A 25,305-nucleotide genomic window follows, 5' to 3' on the forward strand; every position below is an offset into this window, starting at 1 on the left:
AACATACAAATTCTCCTTATGTGGCTAATGCAATTAGTGTACCATGTACACCTTCATATTTGTGGGCATGTTTATGCAATTATAGGGAAAAAATAATAACAACATAAAATTAACAATTGGTTTGCTTGGACATGCTCTTAACATGATTAATCGGCCATGTTTGTTATGACGAGTGTCAACATAAGTTATACGAGGGTTGCTGAAGAAGTTCGTACATAGACTTAATACGTTAATAAATCATAAATTTGATGACGTATACTTAATTATTTGGGCAGGATTTACATCGAAATGACCATCAAAATTCTGACACGTAACGTCAGGCTGTCAGGCTTGCAGGTTTAATCCTTTAAAATGACGTTAATGGCGCCACCGGAAATATTTCCTGTTTAGCAAAGTATTTAATATTGTGAATAGAATTATGGAGAACTTAGTATCATTTTAACAGTTCGCACGTAAATTATGAAAAAGGGAACTTTATCTTAAGTCGCAAGAAATATTAGAAAGTTAAAGCCTATTGAAACATTCTCATTCATGTGTCAAATTGTGAATTACACAACTCATGCTGTTTTACGTAATTGCGCTGATCTCTTGTCCGTGCGCACACCATATCGAGAGGTGAAAGCGAAAAGGTGCTATCTTCTTTTTTATTTAATGTCACTTACAACCTTTTGGCATTCACCCCATCGATATGCGTTTTTGGGGGTTTTAAGGCATAAACATGTAAATTAATCATTATACATCTTCCATAATTTGTCCCGTGTGGCAGGAGGGCATTAATACATAAACGAAAATCTTCAATTAACAAATTATCAAAATATGGTTCGATGCTTAGAAACATTAATGACGTCTTTTTGAAATCCAGTTTTGCATTTTTTCTAACAAAATCTTATTTCTCTATAGACTAAATATAGGCAATATGTAGCTTTGCTAGGTAGAAATTATCCAAATCTGTTTAATGTAATATAACAGTTTATATAATAATGTTGTGTAGGTTTTAATTAAACCATAGTCTTTTTATTGGAAAGTAAGAACACAAAATAGTCAGTTTTAAAGATTCAGCAGTGTTTATTTTTTCTCGTCGTCATAAGTATTCCATCATCAGTTGACCTTATTTTGAGGTAGGCCACATAATTTTCCGATGCAAGGTCAGGGTAACAAAATGAAATCTTGCATATGAAGAGAAACATCCCTGGCAAGTTTTGTTCAAATTAAACTAAATAAAATAAATATGTAAAAAGTATGTTAACTTCTTGATCAGCCCTCGCAAATGTATTCAAGACCGATGTTTGTTGTTGTAAAGAGGTTGTTAACATCTAATGGATAGAAAACGTGAAGACGGCTTACAATATGCAAGAAACAAAACTCGAATTGGATCAAACAGATGTATGTTATATCTAATTTATGTTACGATAAACGTTTCAAACAGCATTTTTATTGAATATATTTGATGAACTTTTATATAGGTCCTAAGTTCTCTTTATTTTAGTATGCATTTTATTATGTATGATAACTATATTTTCACTGTCCCTGCAGAGATTTTACATTATTACATTTCATAACTATATACATGTATGATATATTTTACCGTCTGCTTTCTCATGTTGTTGCGATGTGATATCGCCAATGCAATGAACGCTAAAGTTGTTGTTGTTAATATGTTGTCTTTCAAGTTTGAATGTACAAAATACGTTGCATTAATTGTAGATTCGATTGCTCAAAAGCAGACACCACGAACATTATTATACAGTTGTTACATGATATTAATTACGCATTAAAGCTGCACTCTCACAGATTTACCGTTTTGACAAGTTTATTTTTATTTTTTTGTCATGGAACTAGCCAATTTATGCGAAAATGCATGTAAACCAGACATATAAGACTGCTGACAAAATTTAGATCGCAGATTTTTATAATTAAGTTCAAAAATTGATGTTTTATGCATTTTTCTTAAACCGTTAATAACGCTTTTAGCCATAAAACATTAATTTTCGTACGGAAATATATAAATCTGCGATCTGATCTTTTGTCAGCAGTCTTTTAACACTGGTTTGCAGATATTTACGCAAAAAATACCTCTTTCCAAACAATTTTTTTTTTAAAAGTTGTAAAAAGGTAAATCTGTGAGAGTGCAGCTTTAAAAAAGAACATACAGTTGAGGAAATAAAAAAGTCAATGTGTTGCCGATATTTACGCACGATTTGCTCATTCCAAGACAAAAATAAAAAAGTTAAAAAAAGAAGGTAAATCTGTGAGAGTGCAGCTTTAAAACAATAATTATAATTGCATTAATAACAAATTAATTATCTGTAAACCTTACCGCACAATTATAATTCATCAAAGCTTATCATTTGTACGTAAACAGCGTCCTACATGAACTTAAATGTATTGACGGTAGCTTTTAAATTGTGCACTTAACGTGTAAAAAGAAAGAACACCCCTGCTCTGTGCACAATGACGCCATCAAAGCGGAAGAGGCGGAGGAAGACGATCCCTGGGCACTACCGGAAGTGAATCTCCAATACACCAAATGGTCGGGTAGGTCCGTGGTTTTGTACGTATTTGTTAATTTATAATTTACTCCTCCCAGCCCTGTAAAAGTGTGATTTGACTTATTTTCCAAGACATTTGTAAACTAGAAATGAGAATTATGTGTTTACACGGTAAGTTAGTACAGCATGTCCACACTATGGGCACAGTGAGATGGTTGCAAGTCTCTAGCGGTTTCAGGGGAGCCCCGAATCCCTGATTTCCCTAGTGATTTTTTTCATGAAAATATGGTAGACAGTATATGCATACATTACACAAAAATATTCATATAGAATTTAAAATTGTTAGGGGAGAGAAGGGCGCACTTACAGTTGCGTCCCCCAGTTAAGCCCCCTCTTACGTCAAATCTGGATTCGCCTCTGCAAATGACCCTGCTCCTGTGTTACAAGCTTTTCATCTGTGATTTCTTACTTGTGAGATCAAGTGTATTTTTGCATGGATCTGTATATCTCAATCTCCATCTTTTCATTCCTTTATTAAAGAACTGACGTCGGGACAGCGATGCGCACGTGTGTTGCTAGGCATCACGAAGACCGCTCTGTTGCTAGGCTGCCTGTATTTTTTCGTCTGTTCTCTAGACCTGCTTTCAAACTCCTTCAGACTTATTGGTGGTAAGGAAAATGCAGTTCTAAGGATTTGTTGAAGAAATATTATATTTTCGTGTGATTTATTAAAAGTTAAAGAAGTATGTGTCCTTAGCATATACGTGCTCATTTAGCTAGCTGATTCATTGAACATTTGTTAGAAATTTTGCCCATTGCATCGTTAATTTAGAGTTTTTAAGATTTGACGTTTGATATATTTATTTTACAATTCCATCCGGTGCGGGTGATATTTCTCCAAAACTGGGGTTCACTTCGATTTCCGATCAATTTTCGAAACATTGAATATAGAAATCTATAATATACTATAATTTTAAATATGAACCTTCTATAAAGCATATTCAAACCAGTTTACAATGAAAATAAATATTTGTTAAATATAAATGAGTTCTGAGTGGATTTTACTTTTCAAATGGATTCTGTATCACCACGCACCCTTCCCATCTACCCTTTATAATCATCATTATACAAAATGTCGGCAATGTCACAAGTGTGCGGTAATTATGCTTAATTTTCATATGAATTAACATCCGTTTTTAGGGAAGACCGCTGGTTCGGTGTTCCAAAATAGCGCAATTCTGTCAAACCCTGTGGCGGGCCTCATGCTCGGTGTCCTAGCAACCGTGCTTCTTCAATCTTCTTCTACGACTAATGGCATCGCTATCAGCCTTGTTGTAGCCAAAGGTATGAAAATAACGTATACATACATATAAAAAATATAAAAAAATATTTTCTTACAAATTTCGCTCGACAACTTGTGGAAGGTGTTTGAGATATTGACCTAAATACATTTAGTTATTTTAGTATTTTAAATTGTATTTTATGTTTACAAATATTAATTGCATACATGTATGTATAAACATTTATCTACTGCATACTATTTATAATTTTGGAATGAAGTTATTTTATCTACAGTTGTATTTAAACTTGGTTTCGTGGTTATTAAGATATTTAATCGCCCTCAGTTTAAACAAAGCTAAAGTGGCGGAAATTCCCCACCTGGATTAGGCGGCCACCTGTATTGAGCAGCCACTTTGACCTTTTCCTAAAGGTGGGCATCTAATTCAGGTCTGACTGTAATGTAATAAACATATCTGTGGTGGGAAACATGTATTGTTGTGGTTAACATGTCATGGGTGGTTCTAAACAAGAGACCATACACTGACACGCGTCATGAAATAATTTCTTACCTCATCATGTAGGTCTGGTCCACATTTCAGTTTGTAGCGTTCGTGACGCGATACCAATTGTCATGGGTGCTAACATAGGAACGTCGATCACAAACACGCTGGTCTCCCTCGGACAGCTGGGCAACAGGGACCACTTCCGGCGCGCGTTCGCGGGGGCCACCGTCCATGACATGTTCAACTGGGTTGCCGTCTGTGTGCTGCTACCTTTAGAGGCGGCAACTGGTGACCATGTTTCTACACTTTTTTTATTTACCCTGGTCCATTTTGTGTTTTTTTCAACGAGTTTACAGTAACAAATACAGTTTAGCAATTACAACGGAAAGTTGTAATGGTACATTGCACAAACAATTGCCGGTTGATAAAATCCATCCTTTTCTTCAGTTGATTTAAAATATACTTTAGCTTGTTTCATATCACATGCGCATGATCATTGTAAAATATGTACCAGGCCTAAAGCGTCATATGAAGACCTTTAATGGTTTCTAAGACAAAGTGATGGTTTGCCTTTGCCGAAGACGCCGGAGAAACATGCAGTGATATTTAGTTCCGTGTTTCAATATTTCTCGGATATACATGTAGTTACTCTTTGTGGATAACAATGATTCTGATTTCATTAAGGCGATCACTAAACGGAGGTGCAGATCATAAAACTATGACCATATACTTCCAGGTTACCTGTACCATTTGTCTAAGGCGGTTGTCGGTGCCATGTCGTTCCCGGAAAACGGCGAGAAAAGGAGACGACAGCAGTTTTTGAAGGCCATAACAACTCCATTCACCAAGCTCATTATCAGGGTAGGTGAAGAAAATGATCACATATCTGTACGATTCCACAAACTTGTAAAGTCCGTACGGTCTCCGTGCAATCTGAACGTCTGGTCACATGCCTTCGGGCCCCACACGATCTTTTGGAGAATGCAATCTTAGGATAGCTGTAACGTGGACATCGCAAACAATATATGCGGAGCTCGCAAGGAGCTCGAACGTACCTCGTACGGTGTACTTGTGTTCGTTTAGCGCTCGTATAGTGCCCGTACGGTGTCCGTACGACAGAAATAAACCAGTTCGGCGATATCTAAAAAAATCTCATTTAAACCTTGTCGGAATTTGAGCTATGAGTATCATGTCTTACTGCCCTCGAGCTTGAACAAAAGCGATCCGCAAGTTCATCAGTCTGAGACGCTGCGGATCCTGCACCATGCCTCGACAGTTCTTTCGGAAACTCAAAAGACATTCCTGGTTTTATTCCACCTTCAATAATCACGGATGTCATACGGAGCCCGAAAGGCGGACGTATGCCCTGCGGGTCCCGTGCGGACATCTCAAGGTCCCCGCTCGGTGTCCGTAGTAACGTCATACGTTAAACGTTAAACGTTCGTCTCCCCTGCAATAGTCGTGCGAGCACCGGCAAGCTCTTATGGGCCTCACGGTGTTCCATAACCGCACGGACATCATGCGATGCCCGTACAATCTGTACCGGGACCCTTGCATGCTGCTTCAGACTCTGAAAATTAATACGAGCTCGTCGAGAATTCGTGAGCCCGGCGAAACATATTCCGTCCCCGAGTCCTGTACGAGTTAAAAAAATCCGTACCATGCCCGCAAAACTCAACGTACAGAATCCGTGCTTTTTGCAAAATTTCGACTGAAAACCTACTCGTACAGAGCTCGTAGCATGGATGTGACCGAGTATACACAAGAAAGTGTTTTATAGAATACATGATAGTACATCCAGCGAGGTACATGTAAAGTTAGTCTATGGCGGCTAAAGTGAGCTTAACAGTCTGATTTCGACGATGGTGGCCAAAAGGGTCGAGCCTAATTACAAAATAGAACTATTGCTGAAAGGAGGTGAAATGTCATCGTTTATAAAGAAAAACATAATTATCAATATAATGCACAAGTCAGTTGTAACCACGCCCCACCCCCAGGTCCGGGGAATAACGGGGACTTTGACTTTCTGTCCAGCCAAGTCCAGGTAAAATCCCCGCCCTGCGGAGACGAACTGACGGGGTAAAATCCCCACCAAATGCCTCCGCACCCCAGGGGCCCTAGGTAAGACCCACGTCCCTGCTATATTTGGCGTGAAGACAAAACCACCGCATAAACCCGGCACTGCGAGACCACCTGGACGGTAAAAAAACACGGCCCATTTCACCTGTATACCCCCGGACCTGAGGGGGGGGGGGGCGTGGTTACAATTGACTGGTGCATAAGACCAACCCAGGATCAAGTTTTGAATAATGTTTTAAAATAATACTGTATTGATTGCATTATTTTACAGTATGTAGCTGTAGCTTACTTCTTATTCAATTCTAACTAACTTGTCAGCATCGGGTCTATTAGAAGGCAAGCATAAAATTATATAAGTTGTCTGTAATTGCAAATATCAGATTGTGTTTGTTTAGGTTGACAAAAAGTTGTTGGAAGAAATAGCAAAAGGGAATGACGACGCCTACCACAAAAGTATAATCAAGCGTTGCTGCAAAATGTCGTCTGCTCGTTATTTAAGACCGGACAACAGTAGTATAAGTGATTCGTCTTGGGGCAACGTTAGCGGTTCAACAATTGCGGTGAACAAGTCTGGGGCCATCGAAACGCAGCCTTGCTTGAAACCATGTATGGATACTAGAGCAATGATGATCGTTATTAAATATATTGATGTATTTTTTATATTCAATTTGTAGTTATTTCTTAATTAAGTGTATAAATGAGTGCGGATCCGGGTATCGAACCCAGGATCCCCTGCTCGCATGTCAGATGCTCGGATAACTCACATGTACTCTTTGGCCTATATACTTTAATTTATGAGTGAATTGGATAAAGTAACTGTTCTTGACCATACTGTTAATTCCAGTGTTCAATAAATGTCGTGCATATAAGTGAATAGCGTTGTAATATATACGCGTGCTACTTATTGCACGGCTCTGCTCTGGTTATCGTTCTGATATGAACGAAAACAAACAAACACTACAAACACAATATTGTATACAACTAAATGTTATGATTTTTGAATGCATCGGTTATGTCATGTGATCACATAGTTTAAGTTCTAAGTTCTAAATTAACTAAAAACTAGACTGAAGTGTGTTGCAATAACCTTTCTGACGAGTATGTATCATTTTCTACCCCGCAGGTCAGTTCTTGTTCAGATCAGTCACGTGGTCTGACACGACAGTGGGCGTGGTTCTACTCGTTTTGACACTCGTTCTTCTCTCTGCGTGCTTCTTCACACTCGTCCGGACGCTTTATTCTGCGTTACGTGGCCCAATTTTAAAACTCCTCAAGCGCTTCATCAACGCAGATTTTCCTGGGCGCTTGTCGTTCTTCACCGGATACGTCGCGATTGCCATAGGAACGGGCGTTACCATGGTGATTCAATCCAGCTCAGTGTTCACGTCTGCCTTGACGCCACTTGTAGGAATCGGAATTTTATCCCTTGAGAGGATGTACGCGTTAACACTCGGTGCTAACCTCGGTACCACGTTCACCGCAGTGATCATTGCGCTGTCACAAAGTTCGTCTGACATGCCGATTGCATTCCAGGTCGCATTGTGTCACGTGTTCTTCAATGTTTCTGGAACGCTTATATTTTACCCACTACCATTCATGAGAACACCGATAAAAATGGCGAAGTTTCTTGGCAACACTACCGCGAAATATCGCTGGTTTGTTGCAGTCTACATGATAGGTATGTTTGTTGCTCTCCCGTCTGCCGTGTTCGGATTGTCGTCTGCAAGTTGGGTTGCGCTCGTCTGCGTTGCGGTTCCGGTGGCAACAGTCGTGTTAATGGTCATCGTTATAAACGGCTTACAGTCAAGGAAGCCGACCGTTTTGCCGAAAATACTAAGAAGCTGGGATTTTTTGCCAGAATGTATGCGTTCATTGGAACCTTGTGATCGAATGTTCGAGAAAATAGCTTCCAAGTTTACATGCTGTTGTAAAAAGAAAGAAACAGAAGAATTGCAAGCGAAACGGGAAGAAAACTTGTAAAGGCTTCATGTATATTCATTTTTGGTGAATTCTAAGTTTAATACACGAAATAAGAAAGAATTCCACGGAATTGTATGCTGTTTGGAGCGCCCAGCATATAATACCACTTTTTGTGTAATAGCTCAAATTGTGTTGAAAATTTAGAACTTTGTCTGATTTGTATACCAGATAAAGAAATACGCCAGTAATGTGTACATGAATTACAGTGTATAAGGGGCATAATTCAGGTGTTCCTGAGGCAATTCGTTGGATAATCGACCTTGACCTGTTCATTGTGCATTGTGAGCTCGAACACTGTCACTAAGTTTCATTATGAATGGATGATGATACTTAAGTTTTTGTCTGACAAGCATTAAATCATCTGTATTTTTTTTAATAAGGCAATATTGTGGTGTTTCTGGGAGCAATTCATCTCACGAGCAAACTGGGCCAAATCATCGTCGCCAAGTTTCAAGAAAATTGGTTCTAGTCAGCACGAGATATTAGTCTGCTTTATTGTAAAATGGGCATTATTCTGGTGAGTTATCTCGAAATTGAGCTTATAAACTGAGACATTATGCCCATAAAAACCGTTGCGATTGGGTAATAGTATATACTATAAATTATATTATATATTGTCTGCACAAGAATTAAACAAACTTATTTTCATGTAAAAGGCACTGGTTTTCTGGAGCGTTTCATCTGGTTATCAAACTTGACCTTGAAAATGTGACTTCAAATGCTTTCACAATGTTTATCATGATTGGAAATCATTATTTAAGTTATTGTCTGCACATTATAAAACCTACTAATTTTAAATGTAACAGAGCCATAACTCATTAGTTATTAATTTGACTGCCCACGATCAAACATGACTGAGACCCTTAAAATGACCAGCATTTACCTTTTTGGTTTAAAAGCGTTAGTTTTCAAAATCGTGGACTACAAAGACAAAATTCGAGCATATATCAACATCATAAAAACAGATTGTAATTTACAAATTTAAACATGAACAAGTCCCTTTAATTGTGTTAAAGATAGGTCCTTATCTTACTTTGTAGGGATTGCTGTTTTCAACAAAAGAACTCTCTCCATAATTTTAAACAGCAGTGTTTTCATAAAAAGTCACAAAACACAAGCAAGTATTTAACTTTATTTTAAACAATTCATACATATCTCAGTAAAAAACAATCAAATATTGAAGTCATAACAACAAGGATCAAATAACAAGTTTCTATATGAGTTTATACTAATATCTTTAACATGGATAGTGATGAAAGCTGATAGCTTATAGATTCATGCTTGAGTCCATTTCCTGGGTCGACACCAGTAAGGATATGATGATATCTATTTTGAGAGTCTGAGAACAATCCCCTGGCCCCAATTTCTCGATTCTTCCAAAGTCCCTTATAACAGGATTAAGCTAAGCTCACTATTTTTGTTTTTCAATAATTTGCATAATATTTAATTTAAGAATGTTTATACTTCAGACAGGAAATATCTTTATGATAGTCACAATAAAACAATATAAAACATTTTTCAATTATCAAAATTTAATTTAAGTATGTATTTCAGCTGATTGAAATAAGCTACCTAAGCCTGTTTAGCTTAAGAAGTTTCGAGAAATTGGGACCAGGTGATAAACCACAACCTTTTTGATGAGAGCATATTAAGAGGTAGACCTATAGCACTCGACCAAAGTTTTTTATATTCAGCATATAATGTCCCACAATCCCACATTGCCTTAATCTATTTAGAAAAGACAAATAACACCATGATTTATGTATATACATGTACAAGATTTTTGTTCCCAATGCAATTCTTTCACATGAGTATAACCATACCATATATCAGAAATTCCTGGCCCAAATATCATGAATAAAAAATACTCAAGCCTCATCTCAGTCTCAACTCATGTTACAACATGACATCAACTGTTATTTAAAATTATATATGTTTTTTAAATGTTTTAAAACAACATTCTCTAAAAGAGTTTGTTGATGAAAAAACTTTGGTCAAGATTCCAAAGAAAAAATACTCAAACAGTTATTATAATTGAGTACTTTCATTACTTTTTAATAATCACTCTAGTATAATTTTTGGTACATGGAATAAATTTTCTTTGAATTTTCAAAAAAAAAATCAAATGTTTTTTAAATGTGTAAAAATGTAAAACATCTTGGATTATACTTTGCTTTTATGAGATAAAATGAACTGAGTTTCAGATAGAGATTTCACTTGAGTTTTTTCATGATAGTTTGCCCAAGTATTAACAATTTTCACAAAAATGAAAAACTATTGAGAAACCATATCAAACCTGTACCTCAGGTGTTTTAAACATAAACAAGAGCACCCTGGAGCAAGTCAAACAAGAAAAATTATACAAACATTTTATTTTATTTTAGCAAGAGTCATCAGCCTTGCTACATGTGTGCAAATTGTCTCTTGCAACATCTGTACCAAGTTTCATAACAAGTTCTGATTCATAGAGAAGTATTTGCATGACTACTTTGACACCTCAAACACAATACCTAAACAGTTTTTCGAACAGACACGCTAAAATGATGAGTTTTCAACAATAAACCAGATGAAAGTATAAAAATGATCATGAGTCATAAACGATTATGTCAGAATGATGATGTGAGAATTAACATAACAAGACTAGACAAACATTGATATGGCAAAGTCACAAACACATCACAAACACAGCTAAATATGCATGAAGAAGTGAAAATTATAACATGTTATAAAAAATAATACAATTTTAGAACGAAGCAGTCTGAAATCTTAAACAAAGCAGTCATTGGAGTATGTCTTTTAGTGTATAAATACTGAAAGAAATAAAATGGTATAACATAGCATTTATTAAACAAAAACATGAAATATTAACAACTTAAACAAAAGGTTTAGATAATATCAATAACTAATAAAATCATATACATGCGTAGAAACATGTACCAAGAAATCTCAGAAATACAACATGTAAAATAGCACTTGAAAAATCTTGACTTAGCAGTATGTGTAAATAAAATTTCAGAAGAGTATCGTGGAGGGAAGGTAAATGCTTGACAGTTGTTTTTTTTCAGTAGAACAAAGCCAGATGGTTGACTTGCAATACATGCCCGCATTCAGTGCTCCAGGTAGGCTTAAATAGCAGGGTGGGGCACCCTGCTGCTTTTTCCAGCACTCTCAAGGTGTAGTGAAAATTAGGCAGCAGGGTGCCTGCTTGTTTGACAGTAAAATTTCAAAAACAAGTATAAAAATAATAAATATACATAATTTTGACACGAAAGTAAAGATAATAGATAAGGTCTTCTAAACAAACTATAAGAATAGAAAGTAGTTACTACACATACTGAATAAGAATTGAATATTGAACATTGCAAGTGCCCCCATTAAGGCTCATTCAGTGTGCATCATGAGTTCCCTGTCTGACCTAGCACCCTGGTCTGCCCTATCAAATCCTGACTGGAGCACTGCATATTGTGTCTGATAACATGTGTACCAAGTTTCATTTAACTAACTTGAACTCATATTTATTTTGAGTATTAAGTTCAAAGTTCTGCACTTTGACGACATCAACAGCACCAAGGGTATCAAAATACTCAGACTATTTCTTCAAAAAAGATGGAAAAGTAAAAAATTGCAACATTATTGATATTATACATCAACAGAAATCAATTCAAATATATCTTAAAAACAAAGCACTGTTACTTTGTAACATAGACAAACAAGCGCTGTAACCATGCAGTTTATATTTGTTCTCAAAACCATTAATAACAATGATAATTGTTACTTTAACTTTTTACAAGGAAAACTTTAATTTTCATAGCATTGAAAAGCAAGACAAAATAATATCCCACTGTTGCAAACTAAGAAGTTTTCATACAACATTTCATTTAATTGTTTAAAAAAAAAAGATATGTGGGAGTTTAGTGATCTCATTACTTTCATATTCAATCTCAAACTTGAGCGCTTCTTTTTATACAAAAATGAATCTTTATCAAACTTGGTCACAATGTTTATTGACGTAATACCTCGAGTTCTGTTTCAAATTTGTTCACCAGTTTACATGTACGAACAAACGTTTTGGCAGGAATTCAGAAGTGCACCATTTAAATCAATAAATACAACCAAATTTATTTGTAAAACACCTACCTGGTAAGAGCTACTACAAATAAACATATGTCGAACTCCATTGGCTCGAATCCTCATTGGATTATACTATATACTGAAGGTAAGCATTCCTGCTTGGCGCAAATTTTCTGAGGCTTGAGGTATTTTTGCCATTTGCTGTGAGTTTGACCCATGAAAATGTCTGGTGGGGTAAAACTTTAAAAAATTGTGATGTCAAACTTTTCAATACTTCTGATTATTTAAAAAAAATGTAAAATAAGTTTAATGAAAATAATGCCTTAAAATGATTGCTTTTAATTATTAAGGATTACAGCAGAAAACCACAGCCTTCTATTCATATAACTCATTCTCCAACGAGGAATTCGATAACGATTGATGGCACACTTTTCGATGAACTTTTATTGCGGCTCTAACACCTTTTTCAGCATCTAACGTAATTAAAGCGTTTGTTTGTGTCTCCTTATGTGCATAGACGTAGTCCTCTTTGCATTTCACACAAAAATATGTCCTCTGCCGTCTTCGTTTAATTTCCGGCTGAGTTAATACCTTCGCCATCAGCGATGTCGGAACATTTTGGGTGTCAGTCGATTTAGCAGGAGCGTCTTTGACCTGTTTTGGAACGGAATACACCATGGCAGTGGGTGGGAATGTCTGCATAGGAACATGAATCAGTTTGGTCATTTCCGGAGACCCGTTCTCCATATTGATTATTTGCTCGCTGGTCATGTGACTTTTAACTCGCTCCTGGAGATCGATCGGCAACTGAAAACAGTAATAATTAGCATTCAAGATGACCAACCATTGTTTTAATCACCTCAAAGAGCTGGATAGTGGAACATAATGGTAACTCTTTAAAGAAAAACTAATTTTTTGCTAAAACCAGAATGACCTCCCCTTGCTACAGTGTTATCATCAGTATTAAGTTTATATACAGTCGAACCCTGTTGGCTCATCCTTGCTTTGCTTTGAATCCTCCTTGGCTCCAACTTGATGTAAAGGACCGATTTTAATAACTGAAGTTAAGCATTCCCGCTTGGCTCGAATTTCCCAAGGCTTGAAGTATTTGCGCCAGTACTTTAGAGTTCAAGCCAACAGGGTTCGACTGTAAATATCTTGCATGATTTTATAGCAAGGCCTAAGGTAAGGGTGTTTGCACAATGCCCAAAAGTTGAAGGCTTTAACAATACCTCGACACTTTTTCTATGAGTTAAAGATGAGGTAATTAACATAACTAAGGACATGTTTTGTTTCATGTTGTGCTTATTCAATATTACACTGGAGAGAAGATGATTTCTATAAGCTTTTAGCTCCTGATCAATTTCTTTAATATTGGTATTAAAGTATGTTATCATTTTGTACCTATTCATGGCATAAAAATAACATTTACATTTTACGGAAAATGTAACTCCTAATATTGACCTAGAATTTAACTGTAAACATTCACTACAATGATGGATCATACATAAAATACATACTGATGTAATCAAAAAAGATCTTACCGTTTGCAGTTTCTGCGCCACAAAGCTGTTTGGTTTGCACTGTAGGAGATGTACGGCCATATTGCAGTCACTGCGATATCGCTCCTGCAGAAAGCACATTCACAATATATATTTTTATTTTTTATTTTTATATAAATCTATACAATGCTCTTCAACTCCGCAAATTGAATATGCCTCCTTTTTGGAGCACCCACTTTTTTGGCAGTTTTTTGACCATCCAAGGACCATAACTCCAGATTTAATAGAGTAATCAGGCTATTGATCAAGCTCAGTCAAGATATTGCATCCGTAAACATTGTAACCAATTTTAGTAAAGATTGGATAACAAATGCTTAAGTAAGAGAGTGGAAATGAAAGTATGACGCCTCTTATGCAGATAATGCAGATATAATGATGGACCAATAATCCCCTACCCTACCTCTTGTTCTACTCACATTTTCCTCCTCCAGTTCACAGACCAGTGTCTTGGCCTCCACCAGCCTGGAGGTCATCTCCGCAACTTCCTTCTGCAAAGCTGTTTTTTCGGACTCAGTGCTGTTCACCTGAATGGTAGAGGTTTGGTTGTGATTACATATACCAGGGTCTTGTTTTATTGATGGATCTTGGCCATAACTTAAACAGTCTTGAATCTGTATAAACCTCAAAAATTGTTCTTTGTTTTTATTTCCACGAGATTGTGCTCATTTTAAATATGAATACTGGCTTATTTTACACATATATGAACCAAATGATAAAAAATTTGACATTATTGATATTTATTGAAATGAGCCCAAGTAATTTAAATCTATGAGAGAAAACACTGTAAAATATATATATATATATATATATATATATATATATATATATATATATATAAATTGTGAGGTCCTTTTTAATCATTTTTTGGGTTTAAGCCAACTTCAGAAGTAGTACTTAAAAGTTACTTAAAGCTAGATCTTACCATGTTGAGCAGCTTATTTTCAAGGTTGTCGTTGATTTTCTGCATCCTCTTGTGACTCTCCATCAACCTGTAGAAACAAATACTTTAAAATTTAGTAGAAATATAACCAGTACATGAAGGTATAACCTATGGTGGACCCTGCACCTTTTGAACATGGAGTTTGGTTTTGTGGTTTGTTTCATTCATCTCAATATGTTTAACATTTGTGCTCAAGTATTTTAAACTGCCATAGGCTGAATAGGGTCAGTATCTTAATGTTTGACCTTTCAGCTTGGATTCTGGGGCTTGCAAGCTTTTTGTTGTAAAATATATTTTCAGATGAACATGCTCCAATTCTTATGCTTGTTTTGCTTATTTTGATCACTGTAAATGTAACAGATTATAAATGTGAAAATCATTTGAGACAAGTCTCTTACAAGAATATCCCGGTATGTTGCCGAATACATGTACAATTAACTAAGATGGTACAGACTTGAACATTGTACCAGCATGCTTCAACAATAATGAGTGATCCTGACCTTTAAGCAACAGGGAGCCGCTTTAATAAAGATCTTAGTTGATTTTATATTAAAGTTAAATTAAAATAAACTTAGTGTCATAGTTTCATTATTTTGCTACATATTTGAGTGAATTGAACTTTAACCAGTATTAAAAACTAGAGATTGCTTTTTTGAAAAAGCGCATGTCTCCCCCATTGTGTGGTCGTAGGTGAGAAATAATCAATGATGGATCCCAAAATCAATAGGGGCCATCAACTAGTCATGACTAACTGGCATACCAAGTATGAAGTTCCTGGGTGTAAACGTTCTTGAGTTATTGAGCAGAAACCGGTTCTTCACCTCAAGGTCAGTGACCTTGACCTTTGACCAACTGATTGCAAAATCAACTAGACATCATGACCAACCTCACTTCAAAGTTTGGTGAACCTAGATCAAAGCATTCTCCTGATATTGCACGGAAATATTTTTTTACATTAGAGGTCACAGCGACGTTGACCTTTGACCTTGTGACCCCCCAAAATATAGGAGTTTTCTAAACCTCATGATCAACCTCCCTACCAAGTTTGGTGAACCTAGGTCAAACCATTCTCAAGATATTGAGCGGAAATGTTTTTTACATTGGGGGTCGCCGCGACCTTGACCTTTGACCTAGTGACCCCAAAAACAATAGGGATCTTCTACACCTCATGACCAACCTCCCTACCAAGTTTGGTGAACCTAGGTCAAACCGTTCTCAAGATTTTGAGCAGAAATGTTTTTTACATTGGGGGTCGCCGCGACCTTGACCTTTGACCTAGTGACCCCAAAAACAATAGGGATCCTCTACACCTCACGACCAACCTCCCTACCAAGTTTGGTGAACCTAGGTCAAACCATTCTCAAGATATTGAGCGGAAATGTTTTTTACATTGGGGGTCGCCGCGACCTTGACCTTTGACCTAGTGACCCCAAAAACAATAGGGATCCTCTACACCTCACGACCAACCTCCCTACCAAGTTTGGTGAACCTAGGTCAAACCATTCTCAAGATATTGAGCGGAAATGTTTTTTACATTGGGGGTCGCCGCGACCTTGACCTTTGACCTAGTGACCCCAAAAACAATAGGGATCCTCTACACCTCACGACCAACCTCCCTACCAAGTTTGGTGAACCTAGGTCAAACCATTCTCAAGATATTGAGCGGAAATGTTTTTTACATTGGGGTCGCCGCGACCTTGACCTTTGACCTAGTGACCCCAAAAACAATAGGGATCTTCTACACCTCATGACCAACCTCCCTACCAAGTTTGGTGATCCTAGGTCATGCGGTTTTCCAGTTATCGATCGGAAACGAAGTGTGACGTACGGACGGACTGACGGACTGACGGACTACCGGACTGACGGACAGGGCAAAAACAATATGTCTCCCCCAGAGAGGGGGAGACATAATAAACATACAGGTCAGGAAATAAAACAAAAACAGTCAATGTGTTGCCCTTTGTCACATTTTTACAGATTGAAGATTATTGAAGTTACAACTAAAATCCTTTATTGAAACAGGCCCCATGATTGGCCTCAGAATGAGTCAGTAAGCCACGTACAACAGTTTACCTTTCATATCTGTCCCTTAGTCTGACAAACTCCTCTCGCAGTTTGAGGAGGTCGTAGTTGGCCACCTGGATCTGGTTCTCATACTCGTGTTCCATGTTAGACATATGTGACTGGCTCCTCATCAGTCGGCTGTGCAGCTCCTCTATCTCGTGTTGCAGATCCAATGCATGGCTGCTGAAAACAAGTAATATAAAAAAAAAAAAAATTATAATTTATTTAAGGTGTTTATTTTTGCTACCTGGCTAATTATTTGTTCAGTAAACTTGGCTGCCAACGTATTTGTAAACCTGGGTGCAAACTTATTTGTTTAGTAGAGCAAAACTAACAATCAACTTTCTTCATGTTAACTTAAATATCTCATTTCTAGCCATTACTGTTGCACAAACTGCTTTATTACCAACTTAATAAAACTAATTAATGAATGAATGGAACTGGTAGCTTTTTTCAGAAGCTTTCTAAACAATTAAATCAAAATCCATCTAGAAATTCTATTGGTTAAGACATGAATGTAAACACCTAGAAATACTATTTGTAATATTATTGCTAAAAGTTCACATCCAATAGTTCAAAACAACACACAATTGCATAAACTAACAGTTTTGCAGATGACCCAGGGTACAATGTAAGTTGGGATTAACAAACATGAATCAGATAAGTCTTGCAGCAAAATATCAAAATCTTGCGATGAAAACATTTCACAAGCACTGCTGAGTTATACTTTTTCAATGTTATATCTACATACAAATTATTACCATGTTTCACGACTGTGCATCCATTATATTAAGAAATGAAAAATAATAGAAATACTTACGGTAAGTATAAGAATATAACTTTGACTCTACGCATGCCAATCCACTAATATGGACATTTTGACTAAACCCAATGCCTTATGAGACTCGAAGGTTCAAAACCCTTCAAAGTTTTTCATAATTATTAGTTTAAACATATATATTTTACAACGATTGTGAAACAAGTTATTTCAACATTATATTAATCACTCTCGTTGGCACGATTTTACGCGAGAGTGTGGTCTTGTGTTGTGGGGGAAACCGGAGAACCCGGAGAAAACCCACTTGTCCGGCTTGGTGACCACAAACCAAACTCACATGCGCCCAAGCCGGGAATCGAACCCGGGTCGCCTAGGTGAGAAGCGAGTGTGCTAACCACTGCGCTAACCGGACAACCATAATTATTAAGGTAGGTTTACGCATTTACACATCACATCTTGTGCTCCATACATTGTTTTATCAAAATGCAATAAAAGTACAAAGAATGTTTTATTTGACATGTAAATCTATGGCAATTAAATCAGACTTAAATGTTACAAATAGAAATATTAGAAGACAAATTTAGAATTCAATTGTACATGTAAATCGTACAAACCTTGAATCTGTGATGGATTTTCCCTTACAAGAGCAACCACAGTGCTGAAAAATAAAATATACACTTCAGTAAATGTTTGCAAATAAACAAACTGAATATCTTACAGGCATGACCTAATACAATAATTGAAATTCATTAATGCATATTACATTGTTGAAGAAAGCTGCATTTCAGAGTTTATTTTTTGCCTAAGGAATATTAAAAATAACTGACAAATTATAATAGTATTGGGAAAAAATGACATAACCAAGGCCACAATCAATAAAAAAAACCTGGGGCCATAATTACAAACAGTCTCAAGGATGAGTCTAGACTCGGACTCAGACTCTCAATTTCCTGTTTGTTCCATTTCTTTTACAAAAACATCTGTACATAAAAGTAAAACATTCAAAAAGAAATATAATTTAGCAGAATTCACCAGTAGTGCTAGGAAAGATATACGTACAGAGAAATGAAATTTTGCAATTTTGAGTCTGATCTCAGACTTGAGACTGTTGTAATCACTGCCCCTGTTACTGAAAAGATCTTTAATAAGCCTCTCCAGTGGTCATATTTAATTTCATTTTTCATAATGTAAAAAATGGGTTGAGAATAAAAAAAACACAAAATAAACAAGAGATGTTTGTCAAAAATTATGCTCCCCCCCCCACACCCCGCCCCCAGATGTACATGTTTCCTCATAGCAACAGGGAATAAGTATATATGACGAAATTCTAATGATGAATATGAGTTCAAACCATGACTTTTGACCTCAAAATTCATAGTTGACCATACATCCAGGAATTGTTATCACTCGGACAAGCTTTGGTCTACCGACGGACCGACTGACAGACCAACATGTGCAAAGCAATATACCCCTCCTCTTCGAAGGGGGGCATTAAAATATGCCTTACACCTTAAAATCAGGATAGGAAAACTCCAAACAATTTCATTCATTACATGTGACCCAATGTAGAATGTACATTACAAAGTGGTAAATGTAGCAATTTATATCCTTAAAAAATAAAGTCTGGGAGGGGGCTATGTAGGAGTGAGGTTGTCTGTCTGTCTATCTGTTGATTGATACTGGTAGGTCAGTCAATGTTGTATGGATGTTAACTGATAAAAGGATTGACAGACTTGAAATTTTTTTACACAATAATGTACATTTCAAATTCAACTTTGTTTACAAACCACCATTTTTGACAAAAGTTATTGCCCCTTTTCATATTAAAATTTGTCATAAGTACGGTGTCATGACAATAAATGATGGAAGGGCACACGTATTCAAATAATATTTGTGTCACATATTTAACACAAATAAATACAAGCAAATTTCGATTTCGGTTACAAACCACTAAGTTTTTAGATTTTTTTATTCATTTTTATGCATACATACTAAAAAGCATAAAGAGAGGTCATATCAAATTTAGCCAAATTCAGAATCAAGCCTGAATTCAAATATTATCTACTGATTCAAAAGCAGTTAGTATAAAATAACCTTATGTAAAAAATGATCAACTTCGGAGAGCAAACTTACGACACATGTAGACAGTTTAACTGTGGCCGTGTTGTCTGAATACTGTCGTTTGTGCATCATCATCATCTTCTTAGTTTGACTTCTACCAGTTCCAACAAATCATGGCTGCATCCACCACACTATGATTAGGTCTGAAATAAACCAACAAAGGTGCACAGTCACTCTCGATCAAAAGCCAGTATCATAATGATTCATGACAGTTGCTCTTGTGGACTCAAAAATGGACATTTAGCAAGGCCTGAAATAAATAATGATTACATTTGATGTGCCTAGCCCCTCTTGATCAAGGTATGATTCCTAATAGTGGGTCATGTGGTCAAAAACGCCTGACCTGTTGCAGCCATGGCTAGTATGCCTGGAATCTTTGTTAACATCTGACCCATCTAAGCCTCGTTCTGATTATGGAATGCCAAGCATGCATAGAATTTGAGAGTGGGCTATGACTCCCTCTTGATCAAAGTACAAATGTATAATCTCTTTTAGTTATAAGTAGCTCCTGTGGCTTCAAAACCTGGTCATCAGTTTTGGTGTCCATCCACTGCATAATCAAGTTGATATCCTGAGAAATCTCTGCATGAACATTATTGTCAAACTGTTTGGCCATCAAGCTGTTTGGCTGGCCTAATCCAATCCAATACCAGGCCATGATAATTGTACCTGCCAATTATCTGCCGCCACATAATTGGGAAAACCACACATACATTTGTAAATGTCAGTTTTATTCATATCAGCTTACAATTAATTAGTACTTGTTTGTTCATACAGCTTATTAATGATTGTTCGAAAATTGATCCTAATGAGCTGATGATATTGATATCATTTGCCGGCTGCATTTTATCATCTACTTGCACAATATTTGTTTAGCAATATGAATATCGAACAATGCATTACTGTTTTTAATCAACCTTTTCCATTGCAATAGCCTACTATACACACATGGTCTCCATCAATAAATATCTGGTATGAACATTGTACAAGCATTAACTCCATGACTGCTTATCTGAAATGATCAATAGCTAATGAAACAATGTCTTACCACTAGACTCTTGATATCCACACTAAACGTTCCAATATAATAAATGCTCCAAGTTTATATTGCATATAATAATTGCAAAGTAATATAACATAGAATCACGCAAGGTAGCAAGTATAAAACTTTACTGAAGAAAACAGCTGCAAATTAACAGCAAATAAAACGCTAAAAAATAACACAAGCATAGCAATATCCATTAAAGAAGCTATGGGATAAAGATTGTTGGTGGTACTGGCCTTGGCGTTATCCAGAATTATTGACAGTTTCTGTCCGAGCAGAGACATTTTGAGAAGAAATTGGTACTTTCCTGGAACGCGAGATTTTCTTAAGCTGTTGGTGCTGTGTTAGGTATTATAGGTTATATTTAGATCTTTTATAGGATTTTCTGTCTGTATTTGAGATTATGCTGTAAATTTCATGGCCAAAATATCATAAATAGGTACCAATGCCTGACTAAAAATGTTTGAATAATACGATTTTCAGCCAAATTTGGTCAAACTCTGAGGTCTAAAGTTTACCAAAGATTGAAAAAATTATTAGAGGCCCCTCCTCTCAATTGCACAAGATATATAGAGACCATAAAATTGATGAAATAATTAACTTAAAGTTTCTCTTGTGAATTATTTAAATTGATTTAAACAGTCCTACTCATTTTCCCAATGCAAACATTCCAGATTAGATATTTATTGGTCTACCGGTATTTTTGATGCCCCTCCCCGGCCCCCGTAATGTGATGGGATTGCCTGGGGTGGGTCCAGGAATTTACTTGAGAGGGGGCAATTTCACAGCACACATTGAGCAACCCCCTACCATGTTACCAAAATCATAGGCATTAAACACAATATTGGGGTTTAGTTTGGACGTCCTCTTCCATGAACATTTTGGATAATTTTAGTCTAAAACGGTGCATTTTGGATCTGCTAGTGTTGACTGATTTATGTCCATCAGACCTCTTGTTGTTTTTTTGCAATAGGGGGTATTGATTGGTGAAGCTTGCACGAAACACAGCCCTGTACTCGAAACCAGTCTGCCCACTTCCACATGAATAATGAACACACAAATCCAATTACCAAGTTTTTCGCTGATACTGTAATAGTGTATGATTCTTCAAAGTGGGGAATAGCTTTAATAATTGGGTTTTCCCCCAGGTCAAGAAAAGAGGAAGATACACAATAATGTTTACATTAATTTAGGGTTTCAGCTAATGTGTTTTTCATACACACATGTTTAAGAGGGTGCTGCACACTGCTATTTTTTGGTAGACGGCTTCTGCAGTCACAGAAACCAGCATGTGCACCCTTCTGCCTTCTTAGAATTAGATGCTATAGCTAATCAAATGATTCCTTTTTTGTTCAAAAGCTTTTTACATATGACTTTAAATACATACAATCTCATTAAAATCCCCAATACGTGCTTCATAACATTTCTTAATGTTACATAACGCCATGAAAAGAAGAGAACGTCACAATATGATGTTAATTACATTGAAATACATACAAACTATATAAAACTGGAAGTTGGAAGCTTAAACTACTTAAACTACTTAAACTACATGTAAACACATTTCTGTCTGTATCCATTTCTATCTGTTTCGGTCAAATTTATAAAAAGTTATTTACACCCAATAAAAGGTGCCGTTTCACCCGTAATTAAGCGCCAATCGTTTTTTATGTTCCACCCTGTGCTTTTTAAACTTAGCTAAACCCATATTAATTATGATAATAAGACTAAGGCCCCGCCCCCCTCCCCCTCAATTTTTTGTCTAGTGAGCATTTCATGTCAATATGGTAAAGAATCTACACAGGGTGCATCGTCCAGTGAAATGAAGTTAGGAACTACCAAGCAAACATTTTACCCGAAAAGAAAAATGATAAAAAAATTAATCAGCTTGCAATAAAAAATATAGGATCAGGGGCACAAAAAGTAGGGTAGGTCGGAAACTAACATTATTTTGTTACTGAAGGGTTTGTGACACACTACTGATGTATCTCACAGTCTGTTGCTTGCTCTGGCATGTTCAAAATTATACTGTCCCCTGACTTTGCTAATGTTTTTGCAGATATGCTGACACTGTTTTACTGTAGCCCTGTCCGTTGGTACCGATCCCCAAAAACTGCCTAAAAAATTGTGCTCTGACATAGCTCCGGCAAGCCAAATTGGCTAGGTGTGACAGGCCCTCTATCAGTTAAAAACAATTTACAATGCTTCCATTGAAAGGAAATATAATTTGCTTTCTATTGCAAAAAAGTGATCATCAAAACCATAGCTGGAGACTTTTACTGTGATTTAAGAAGACAAATACATCTAAAGGGTTGCGTCATTCAGATATTGTTGATATTCTGACAAAATGGCGAATCTTGTTACAATTCCATTTCCTTTAAAACTCCTGTGTAATGGTATAAAATTTAATATGACATACCTAGAGGTTAGCTACAATAATGAGCGATCAGGAATACTTTTTTATTATTTTGACATTTCTTATGTATCCCTGTAATGCTACAACTCTCTACCATTTAACACCGGGTGAAAGACGATATAGTAATGTTATACATCGATGTTGAATAATAATGACAATGTTGTTCAATATATACTCGACAGTGATCTTAACTGGATTTAATTTGTCATTAGTCGTTATTTTCACATAAAAATATTCTGGATCACGAATACCATTTTACATGTACACAACCTCTCAGATTTGTCCCAGATTTACAGATATCGGGATACTCGATAAACAATCGACACATGTAAGTGTTTTATGATATCTGAACATGTTGTTATGGCATAATGACATAAATAAATATGTGTTTAATAGTAGGCAATACTATTTTCGTAGAAATTTGAATTTATAAGGGAGATATTTTTGAAATTGTGGCCGCGAGGATTCCCTGTGCAAGGCCCGTTCGCTACTTTATGCTGGGATGGTGGACGTCACGAGTCTGCCATAGTAAAAAAAATCGTCAAAAGACTCGTTGACGGCCATTTAGGTGGACTAACTTAGAGGTAAAATTTACCTCTAGGTTAGTCCACCTAAACTGAAACGAATCATGTTGAAAAGAGCATGGTTATTTACCGTAAATAACCATGCTCTTTTCAACATGATTCGTTTCAGTTAATTGTTACTTAATTCTTCACTGGAATGATGATGAGCTATTTTTTTTCAACTTCAAATCTTCACTGCTTGGTGACATGTTATAGAATTATGTTTCATGAATTAACGTTTTAATTAAAATGAATACATTATTTTTAAAGGTAACTCATTTATAAAGGTTACTGTGCACTTTAAACTGATTCCTTCAATTAAAGAAACAAACAAATATTGTGTCATTATTACCCAATGTGTGTACTTTTGCACAATGCTAACCAAATTTTGACGTGAATTTATACTGGTCAAGTTAAATAATGGCTTAATGATAAGTAGTATTTACTATTTACATAGTTCTGGTTTCCATAACTTTAATGTAGATATATTTCTTTTTAGGTTCACTACACATTTAAGAACACGTCCCAAAAGGTAATATATAATGTGTTCGGTGAAGTTTTAGGTACTATTTAAAATGATATCCCCAATGTATTATCTTTTTATTCCGAATCACTAAATTAAAATTATAATGTGAGATTTGATTTGACTATATGGAAACAAGTCATGTGATACTCTATGCCAGTGTATGTTGCTGATGTACGTGACAATAGATGAATAAGTATTCAAAATGATACAGTATCATTATGAGCATAGCTGATCATATCAACAATATGACAATCTGAAATTACAAAAAAAGTACAAATTACACGGAATAACTTCCATAATTTTATTAAATAAAAGTACTATATCAGTTCAAATCAATGTTAGTTCAAATTATTAATAATGTTATCTTACCAAATAAAAAACAACTGTTTTATTACTTCTGTTGTTGTTGTTGTTGTTGACGTTTACGTATTTCACTTCCGTTTTTCACCGTTAGGTCAAACAGCAGTAACTGTTATGGGAGCAGACAACAATCTAAACGAGTCGCCACACAGTCTCACATCTAAGAAACATCCATGATCATCGTTGATACCGCAAACACTCCGTTCATATTATTATCATTATTATTATTATTATTATTATTATTATTATTATTATTATTATTATTATTATATTATTGTTATTGTTAATGTTAATGTTATTATTATTATTATTATTATTATTATTATTATTATTATTATTATTATTATTAACATTATTATTATTATTATTATTATTATTATTATTATTATTATTATTAATATCATTATTATTATTATTACTTTTTATCGATTTTGTTTTTACATTATCGTATAAAAGTGAATATATACCAAAACAATGCATACATGTACTTCCTTTTCTTATATTTACAACTCATCTTCCATTCTTTA

General features: G+C 35.8%; 2 protein-coding genes across 4 annotated transcripts; one reads left to right on the forward strand and one right to left on the reverse strand.

Annotated features, from left to right (window-relative positions):
• The first annotated feature begins 828 nt into the window (after window positions 1-828).
• On the forward strand, window positions 829-9,205 carry LOC128208861 (sodium-dependent phosphate transport protein 2B-like). 2 transcript variants are annotated; one of them, XM_052912522.1, is made up of 8 exons: window positions 829-1,383; window positions 2,427-2,535; window positions 3,030-3,158; window positions 3,690-3,833; window positions 4,352-4,561; window positions 5,010-5,134; window positions 6,748-6,958; window positions 7,476-9,205. In XM_052912522.1, the coding sequence occupies exons 1-8, from the start codon at window positions 1,348-1,350 to the stop codon at window positions 8,330-8,332; spliced, it is 1,821 nt and encodes a 606-aa protein (XP_052768482.1). In that variant the 5' UTR covers window positions 829-1,347; the 3' UTR covers window positions 8,333-9,205. The 2 variants fall into 2 exon arrangements, with proteins under 2 accessions (XP_052768482.1, XP_052768483.1); XM_052912523.1 differs by having other exon boundaries at window positions 1,015-1,383; window positions 4,370-4,561; window positions 7,476-9,201.
• Window positions 9,206-9,451: 246 nt separating this feature from the next.
• LOC128208862 (tight junction-associated protein 1-like) lies at window positions 9,452-24,885 on the reverse strand. Of its 2 annotated transcripts, none has more exons than XM_052912525.1 (8): window positions 24,788-24,885; window positions 19,881-20,011; window positions 18,362-18,405; window positions 16,979-17,149; window positions 14,888-14,954; window positions 14,382-14,489; window positions 13,948-14,031; window positions 9,452-13,210 (listed from the first exon to the last, which is right to left on the reverse strand). In XM_052912525.1, the coding sequence occupies exons 2-8, from the start codon at window positions 19,944-19,946 to the stop codon at window positions 12,779-12,781; spliced, it is 972 nt and encodes a 323-aa protein (XP_052768485.1). In that variant the 5' UTR covers window positions 19,947-20,011; window positions 24,788-24,885; the 3' UTR covers window positions 9,452-12,778. The 2 variants fall into 2 exon arrangements, with proteins under 2 accessions (XP_052768485.1, XP_052768484.1); XM_052912524.1 differs by having other exon boundaries at window positions 16,979-17,152.
• Window positions 24,886-25,305: the final 420 nt, after the last annotated feature.

Source organism: Mya arenaria, chromosome 11 (assembly GCF_026914265.1).
Source record: "Mya arenaria isolate MELC-2E11 chromosome 11, ASM2691426v1".
Lineage (NCBI taxonomy): Eukaryota > Metazoa > Mollusca > Bivalvia > Myida > Myidae > Mya > Mya arenaria.